At 36.8% G+C, this 9,421-nt stretch overlaps 1 protein-coding gene across 1 annotated transcript; it reads right to left on the reverse strand.

Moving 5' to 3' along the window:
* Nucleotides 1-1,565: 1,565 nt before the first annotated feature.
* On the reverse strand, nucleotides 1,566-5,893 carry LOC111289268 (protein NRT1/ PTR FAMILY 2.10-like). Its single transcript, XM_022880169.2, has 4 exons — nucleotides 5,662-5,893; nucleotides 5,355-5,572; nucleotides 4,700-5,259; nucleotides 1,566-2,738 (listed from the first exon to the last, which is right to left on the reverse strand). The coding sequence occupies exons 1-4, from the start codon at nucleotides 5,747-5,749 to the stop codon at nucleotides 1,841-1,843; spliced, it is 1,764 nt and encodes a 587-aa protein (XP_022735904.2). The 5' UTR covers nucleotides 5,750-5,893; the 3' UTR covers nucleotides 1,566-1,840.
* Between the last annotated feature and the right edge of the window lie 3,528 nt (nucleotides 5,894-9,421).

Raw genomic sequence — 9,421 nt, forward strand, 5'->3', positions numbered from 1 at the left:
AAAATTTACCATTTGAAATTTTTAAGAATCTCATAATTAGAATAATTGTTGATTCATTTCCAAAATTTTTATTAAATTTATTTAGATTTTTTATTTAAATTTGAAAATAAATATTAATTATTGTTATTAAAACTTTATCTAAAATTTTCCTCTATTTAGGTCAAATTTTAAAAAAAAATGATTTATCTCCTAGAAATTTTCTAGAAATTAACTATTTGTAATTTCTAAATTTCATCATAGGATAATTATTATTTATTATCAAAATCTTATTAAAATTTTATTTTATATTTATCATAATTTAAAATTAACTTCCCTAACAATTTTCCTAAAATTTTAAAGAAAAAATCAATGAAATATATCACAAATGAATAAATAATAACCAAATAAACAAAACTCATAAAAAATAAATAAATAAAATGGAGAAAAAGAAAATAATACCAAATTACCACGGCTCGGCTTGGTGGCTGGAGCAGAGCTCGGTTGCAGGCATAAAACTGGCCGGAAAGACTTGGGAAGCAGCTCAACTCAATTTAGGTGTAGGTTGTCAGATTCTAAATTTGGACACCGAAATCTTGGCAATTTCGTCAAAATTTCTCACCCAATTGCTGTCAAACTCTTACTCTCACTTTTTTCTTTATTTTTCTATCCAATTGCTCTCTGATTGTTGTATCCTTTTGTTCTATGGTTTAAAGGTATATTTATAGGACAAAATAAGAAGAATTTTATCCTAATTTCTAACTTACGTATAAGAGTACAAACACAAAAAACATATCTTACCTTTGTATCTAACAGCTCTCTTCCCTTCTTTATATTTCCCAAAATACCTTTAAGTCGAAACTCGGCTCAACCAGCTTCTATCAGATTGAACGGCTTGGAAGACAGCATAGTTACGTAGTTGAACAAGGGTGACGCAATAAATGATTTCTGATGCCCATATACGCAGCACTCTAAACAGGCATTTCACCTCTTATATTTGATGTCTGCCGCAAAGTCTCCATGGCATGGATCAGCCGATGATCCGTGAGGGTGGGGTGAGACTATAGTTAACTACCGATGTAATATTTTTTGTTTTTAAATATGGTTAACAACCAATGTAAAGTAACATTGGAATTTGGAAATAAATAAAGTAATCATTTCGCAAATAATTAATTCAAATATTGTAATATAATATCCAGTTAAAATTTCATAAATCATTAAAAAAATAAAAAATTCTTCAGATTCTTTGATCCATAATATCGCATCTCGATATTCTTGCAATTGCATGGTAAGATTTTTCTTTTCTTCTTGTGTTTTTGTTTTTCTCTTTTCCTTCCATTTAATTCAACATAAAGGGAAGTGGTCTCCTTGTTCAAGACTACGCCTGGTTACCAAAGAAAACATCGATTTCTCTTTGCTTTCTGTTTGATCTTAAATTTATGGTTCTCTAAAATCAAAAGACTAGCCTCGTAGTGTTTTTCACATTATATATCATTCAGCTTGTGGGGTATATTATCAAATATTATGTATATGATTAAACTGCGTTGAATGTAATTTTAAAAACAAAATATTAGAAATCAACAGCTGCATTGATAATTGGTAGAGTATTGAACTCTTTGTTCTAATGATCAGAATTTAAATTTTGATAATTTTAAGTACAATTTTCTACTCAATTGAAGAGTAATTCATGTCACTCACATTAGTTTTGATGATCTCAGAAAAGTTAAAATCCACCAAAGTTCCAACTACATGTTTACAGCTTTTGTAGATCATCTTTACCATAAGAAAGTGATATAAAACTATGGAAAGTTGAATAATCTTCCCTTTCCCAAGGATTATAGCAACATTAATGGATAGTCATGTATCAAACAAGAGGATTTTCAGATTGCATCTTCTCCATGCGAACTTCTGGGGTATTGATACCACTTTCTTTGTACTTGTACCAATTTGCACACACTATAAAATACCCTAAATTCAGGAATTCCAATGCAGCAACCAAGTAATAAAAGTAGTCCAACTTCCCCTTGTTGAGGTCCTCAGGCAACCATTCCCCCGTTGGAGCTCCTTCTGTGATCTTATGAACTACTGATATCAAGAGACTGCTCAGATAACTAGATAATGCAAGGCCAATGAAAGTAAAAGATCCGGCAATGCTTCTCATGTTTTCAGGAAACTGCTTGTAGTAGAATTCGATTAGGGCAATTATGGTGAATGCCTCAGAAATTCCTATTAAAGTTAGCTGAGGAATTAACCACATTGTTGACAGAGAAGAAATTGCTCCTCTTTTTGAATCTATGCCAATTGGATTGCTGAGAGCAAGGGCTCTTCTCCTATCTTCAACTATGGCAGATATAACCATGGTGACTATGGCAAGAACCATGCCGATGCTCATCTTTTGGAGTAGTGTGATTCCTCCTTCCTTTTTGGTGTATCTTTGGAGCCATGGAACAATTATACGGTCGTAGATAGGTATCCAGATAGTAAGGCCAATCATGTTGAAGATACCGAATGATGCAGCTGGAATGTTGAAACTTGTATTGCCAAAGCGTCTGTTAGACTGAAGGGCCTGGAAAACTACATATGTTTGCTGTTGGACCATGGCCACATTGTATATTATTCCTGCTGCCCATATGGGAACAACTCTGATCAAGCACTTTATTTCCTCTACTTTCTGCAAACTGCAAAGTTTCCATGCATTGGCTGCTGATCCATCCAAGTTGATTTTATCCTCAGGGGTTAGTATTGCAGCTTTGTTTAGAAACCTGTTTACCCCCCCCCCCCCAAAAAAAAAAAAAAAAACCAGAGAATTTAGCTTTGCCTCATACTGATATTATATGCTGTGTCAACTAGCAAAGACATGTAACCTGGATTGCATTTTGAAGCCTAAATAAATTTTTTAATATGTTTAATTCAAGTGGTTAATATAATCACCCTTAAGAGATAGCATCCAACATACTCGGTTCAGATCTAAATAATTGCAATCCTTTCTCCTAACTTAAAGCTATAACTTTCTTAATAAAAAAAAAAATGTCAATGTTTTTGGTGGTTTGAAAGCGCCAGTATTGAATGCATAAAGCTTCCAAAATTGAATAAATTATAATCCCAATAGTAAATTGTTGTAATAGTTTCAAAATTGATTCTATACACATTTCTTAATTTTTTTCCTTAGGATCAAGACATTGACAGGTAGGAAAAGTATAAGTAGAAATTTTATTGGGGGCAATTCTATAGCCAGAAGTTCAAAGTTGCTTCCATTTAATTGACAGAATTATCATTTTCTTGGTTGAACAAGAAACAAGGAGGTTCTGCCAATAAGATTCAATAGGATTAAGGGTTCATTTGAGTGGACAATGAGATTATTTTTTATAATATTGACAGCAACGATGGATGTAAAATTATTACTATAGTGGTAAGATTGGATATTATAATGATGAGATTAAATCAATAAAGAGATATGTGTTTGGATGCAAAAATAACATGAGCAATGAGATGAGATATAATGAAAATAAAAAATGATCATTAAGAACATTAAATTAAAACTTATATATAATAAAATTTAACTTATAATTTGATATTTATAAAAATAATAAATAATTAAAATTACTAAAATTATTTTTATTTCAAATAATAATTTTGTTATTAAATGTTTTGAAATTAATAAAATTGATAATAATATAAAAATTATTTTTTAAAAAATTAATAATATATTTATTTAAATTGATAATAATTTAGAAGATAATAATTATTTTTATTCAAAATAAAATTTGTAAAAAATGGAAATGGCAAGAAATATTAAAAACTTTTAAGTAAAAAAATCAAAGTAAAAAAAAAAAAGACAATAATTAACAATACATTTATGCAGTCAGGAGCAAAAACAAAAGAAAAAAAAAATGAAATAGGGGGCTTATTTGGAAAAATAGGAATTGGCAGAGGCGAGTTTTCTCACTGTAGCACAAAGCACCAGTCAAAATTTTGAGGTTCAGCACGTGAAAATCCATTTACACCGTACCGTTCATGTTACCCAAATGCACATTTTTACACTATACAATGCAGTTGACACGAATTTTCATAATAAACGCAGCTGCGTTTAGTTCCAAATGCAATCTCAGTATAAAAAATTTTTGAATTAGAATTAAATAATTATTTAAATTTTTATATATTTTTTTTTTGCAATCAATTGAGATTTGAGTTTTCAAACATTTATTTTCATTTAATAAAACATTTATTAAATGAAAATTAATTAATTATCAACATTTATTTTGTTCAATAGACGGTTTAATTGGATAAAATTATATGTTTAATAATTTAATTGAATGAAAATAAATATTTGAAAATTCAAAAAATTATAATAAAATAATACACATTTGAATAATTATTTAATTTTAATTCAAAAGTCTTTTTTTATTCATAGAGACAAATTAACTTGAATATGGAACCTTGATAGGTGGAAGATTTTAGCATCGGTTCAAATGGGGAATGTCAAAGAAAGGAAAATATATAAAACATTTTAAAGTGAAAACCATCTAATATATCAAATCCTTTCATTTATTAATTATGCATTTTATTATCGTTGAATGAAAGCTATGAAGAAAGGAGACCACTTTAGGTTGACAATGAGTCAATTTTGTAGTAAAGCAAGACCGGGCAGTGTCTCATGTCAATGGTCTTTTGAAGGAAAATGGGGCTGTGCAAAAATTTGAATCAAGAAGCCAGGTTGATTTACCTGAATTGATCAGTGTAAGAAAGCTTGGAGTTGATAGTTTTTTTCGGAATATGATTAAAAAGGGAGATCCATGGTTGTTCTGGCTGCTTTAATTGCCTCTTCCGAACTGCTGCCACTATGACTTGAATCACACTTGTTATCGGACTACCTTCTGGCTTCACTTTCACATAAATTCTTGTACCAATGAAGAACGTCACACATGATAAGAACATCATAAACGCAGGAATGGCTAAACCCCAAGCCCAGCTCACATCGGATTGCACGTAGACAATGACTGTCAAAGATATTATCATGGCAAAGGTGAAGGTGAAGTAGTACCAATTGAAGAAGCTGCTTATTCCCCTCTTTCCGGATTCCGTTTCAGGATTGAATTGGTCTGCTCCAAAGGCCAGGTTACATGGTCTGATACCACCAGCTCCAACTACCATAAGTCCCAATCCGCTCAACAGAAAAGCCATTTGCCATGGTGTTGGCCCAGGACAAGTTCCACTTTCACTGGAGTCACAGGCTGGAGGATGCAACTTTGAGACTGCTGCTGTTAGTGTAACTAGAACCATTCCCTTCATCCAGGTAAGAAAAAGGAAAAATTATTTCAGAATTAGATGTTTTTGGCATGAGTTAATTATAAAGGCCTAAATATAGTAAGAATCGGCACCAGAAAAGAGGATATGGAAGCAAATCCCAACGTCTTGTATCGGCCGAAATAAGTATCAGAGAAGAAAGCACCTATCAAGGTAGCAAAGTTGCAGGTACCATTGAAAACATTAACCAGATTTGTAGCCGTGATACTTTTCATGTTGAAGACAGTAGTGAGATAAACCAAAAGGTTGTTTGAGGTGCCAGTAGTCCCCAGCTTCTCAAAAGTTTCATTCCCTGTAGTTATTAATGGATCGATACAAGATTAATCAGAGATAAAGGAGAAAAAATAACAAATACCATGATGAAAAATGGAGCTACCGCACCTATGATAAAGGGCATGGCTTTAATTCCTCTGTAGTTAACCTTTGGTTTATCTGTAGCTGTAGCGCTATCCTTCTCAGTCTTCTCCATGTTCTTTTCCACAAAGAAATCAGTATTTCTTTTTCTTTTTAGTTCTTTGGATTGTTAACTTTTGTTCAGGGTCATGTAGAAGAAGTGTGCTAGCATTAATTACCAGTAGGCAAGCCTAAAGTCCTCCCTAAGCCTCCGGCCATCTATAAGTTGTGCCATCCCATTGCACGTTATTTATGCGTTTCTGTCTCGATATGCTAGATATTTTATTGCAACTTAATCTCTAAAGTCGTCATTGCTGACCAGCTCGCAATGGTTTAATTCATTTCATAATTTTAATTATTAAAGCAAATTTTGATTAAATGTTTAGAGGGTGATGATAATATGGCTCATAATATGAATCCAAAATTTTCCTTTTACTAAGATTTGAATATAAGAGTTTCACAAGCAAAGAACATTTATAATCCTTTCTCATATTTTTATTTATAGTTTTAAGTTGTGATATTTTTTATAAAAAAATAATAAAATAAGTTGAGAGATCGGCAACACACATCTCTAGTAATTTCATTTTGAAAGGCCATATATTTCTCTTTCAATCAGCTTTAATTACCCTCCTCTGATGGACTTAGCTAAGTTAAATAAATTTCTAAGAAAGAAAAAGGTGAGATTTGATTAATTTAGGTGTGGTGAATTGGAGATTTCATCTTACCGTGCATGTTCTCCGTATATGTAATATGTTGCTTTTATCTTTTCAGGTCTTCTTTTCACTCTTGTTGGATTGGATCTTTTCACAACTAAAACCCCATATTTCAAGATAGCTTAGCTAGGGCTAGTGTCACGGGCTCTGACCTTAGACTCAGAATCCGTATGGTTATAAACTTGAAATCTTCTCTTTTATGCCTAAATCAACCTAAAACACAAGTGTACGAACACTAAAACAATAAGAAAGGCTGATTACGCAAGTTAAAGAGAAACATGATAACAAAACAGAATACTAAAATATGCTGTATATTCATTGAAACAGAAGTGTTTGATGGTGTACAAATGAGGGTGGAGTAGTCCTCTATTTATAGTTGAGGCTCCAACTACACTTAATGGTAATATCCCTAAAATAAAGGCTAAAATCATGGGATTATACAAATTACAATCAATCAGGATTTTAACTCTTGATTTCTAGGGTCAACTAAATCTACCAGGAGGCTCCTGTTGATCCTGCAAGCTTCCAGAATGTTCACTTGTGTATCTAGCACCTTGGGCCCTTTTGGATGTGGTGCGGGCAGCCTGAATACCAGGCCTTGGCCTCACGGGCTGGCCTGCAAGCTGGGCGGGCGTTCTAGCCTCGTCTCATAGGCCTTGCGCGCAAATACCCGCTAGCACGCCTGGTCTATAGGCCTCAACCTCTGACTCGCGTGCTAGTGCCCCTGATGTGCCTAGCACGCCTGCCCAGGGCGTGACATTCTCCCCCACCTGATTGCGCAACACCCTCGTTGCATCTTCTGCATGATACTGCCTGATCTAGTCCCCGAATTGCCATAAGTCATCTGCTGGTTCCTAGCTCGCCTCACTGTTCGAAAGTCCCTTCCAGCGCACCAAGTACTCTTGTCTTGGTTGGTTGTTCTTCCGTCTCACCTCCCGGTCAGCTATGATGTTGTGGACCTCCTTCTCATATGAGGCCCTTGCTCCCAATGACGCACACTTTGACTCTGTCCGTCCTGGATCTCTCTCATCCTCTTGGAATGGCTTGAGCATGCTCACATAGAACACCGGGTTTAACCTCGGCTTGGGTGGCATATCCAGCTTGTAGGCAACCTTGCCTACCCTCTTGACTACTCGAAAAGGTCCCCCATACCTCCAGACTAGGCCTTTGTGCAACCCCCTGTGGCGCACAATGGGATGCAGCTTCACCAACACCAAGTCTCCAACCTGGAACTGCACGTCCCGCCTATTCTGGTCTGCCCACTTTTTCGACCTCTTTGTCGCCTTGTGTAGATAGACTCTGGCCAAGTCAGTTTGCTCCTGCCATGCCTTAGCAAACTTGTATGCTGTTGGATTCGACCCTGTATAACATGCAGCAATCAAACCGGGTGTTAGTGGTTATTGCCCTGTCACAACCTCAAATGGGCTCTGGTTCGTTGCCTTACTCCTTTGCAAGTTGTAGGAAAACTGCGCAACATCTAGCAGCATTGGCCAATCATTTGTATGGTACTCACATAGTGCCTGAGGTAGACCTCCAATAGTCCATTCACACGTTTTGTTTGCCCATTGGTCTGCGGATGCATGCTGGTGGAAAAGTTCAAGTCTGACCCCAACAGCTTGAACCACTCAGTCCAGAACCTACCCGTGAAACGCCTGTCCCGATCACTAACAATGGTTCTCGGCACCCCTCAGTACTTAACCATGTTCTTTAGGAACAATCGAGCTGCCTCTTCGACTGGACACTCCTTGGTTGTTGGAATAAAGATTCCATACTTGGAACAGTCTACCATTACCATGATGCTTCCAAACCTTTCTGCTTTGGGTAGAACGACTATAAAGTCCAAAGAAACACTCTCTCGTGGTCGTTCTGGCACTGGCAATGGCTCCAAGAGACTACCTAGTTTCTTGAGCTCCACCTTGTCCTGTTAGCACACAAGATAAATCTTCACATAGGCCTTCATATCGTCCCTCATGTGCGGCCAGTAGTACCAATCCTCGATCAGCGCCAAGGTGAGGCTCACTCCGGGGTGTCCAACCCACCTTAAATCATGGCATTCTTGCAAAACTTCTTTACGGAGCTTCCCGTGCTGCGGCACAAACAGTCTATTGCCCCTGGTGTATAATAAACCATCATGCATCCAAAATCACTTAGTCTTACCTTACTGGGCATACTCCATTAGAGCCTTGGCTGTAGGATCATACGCAAGTCCCTCCTTGATGCGCGGCACCAAGGACCCCTCTAGTTGGCTAATGGCAGCAAGGTTAGCCTTCCTGCTCAAGGCGTCTGCCACTAGGTTCGCCTGTCCCGGCTTGTACTCCATCTGAAAGTCAAATTCTATAAGAAAATCTTACCATCTCACCTGCTTGAGGGATAGCTTCTTCTGTTTTTGAAAGTAGCTGGTCGCTACATTGTCCGTCTTAACCACGAATCTCGACCTCAATAGGTAATAGCACCAAGTGCGCAAGCAGTACACCACTGTAATCATCTCATTCTCTTGAATCGTGTACTTGCGCTCAGTCTCGTTCAGCTTCCTGCTCTCGAACGCGATTGGATGTCCCCCCTGCATCAACATGCCCCCTATGGCAAAGTCTGATGCATCTGCATGCACCTCATATGACTTGGCATGGTCTGGCAAAGCCAAGACTGGCTCCTCTGTCACAGCCTACTTCAACCTATCAAAGGCTTCCTAGCACCCTACGCTCCACTTCCATGCTCTCCCTTTCTTGAGCAAGTCAGTCAATGGCGTGGCTATTGCTGAGTGACCTTTGATGAAGTGCCTATAGTAGTTAACCAGCCTAAGGAATGATCTCAACTCAGTGACCTTGGCTGGCGGTTACCACTCCAAGATGGTGTGCACCTTACCTTCATCCATGCGTATCCTGCCACCTCTCACTATATGGCCAAGGAATAGGATCTCCTGCTGGGCGAATGAGCACTTATCCCTCTAGAAAAATAGCTTGTGCGCCCGTAGCACATCGAACACCTGTCTCAAGTGGTCTACATGCTCTTCCAAGGTCTAGTTGTAGATCATAATG

This window comes from Durio zibethinus, chromosome 17, assembly GCF_047325235.1.
Source record: "Durio zibethinus cultivar Kanyao isolate XHJ-2024 chromosome 17, ASM4732523v1, whole genome shotgun sequence".
Classification (NCBI taxonomy): Eukaryota; Viridiplantae; Streptophyta; class Magnoliopsida; order Malvales; family Malvaceae; genus Durio; species Durio zibethinus.

Coding starts and splice junctions, on each gene's coding strand:
- LOC111289268 (XM_022880169.2), bottom strand. CDS start 5,749: ATGGAGAAGACTGAGAAGGATAGCGCTACAGCTACAGATAAACCAAAG. Junction 5,260..5,354: donor CTTCCATATCCTCTTTTCTG/GTGCCGATTCTT, acceptor ACCTGGATGAAG/GGAATGGTTCTAGTTACACT. Junction 2,739..4,699: donor TCTTACACTGATCAATTCAG/GTAAATCAACCT, acceptor GGGGGTAAACAG/GTTTCTAAACAAAGCTGCAA.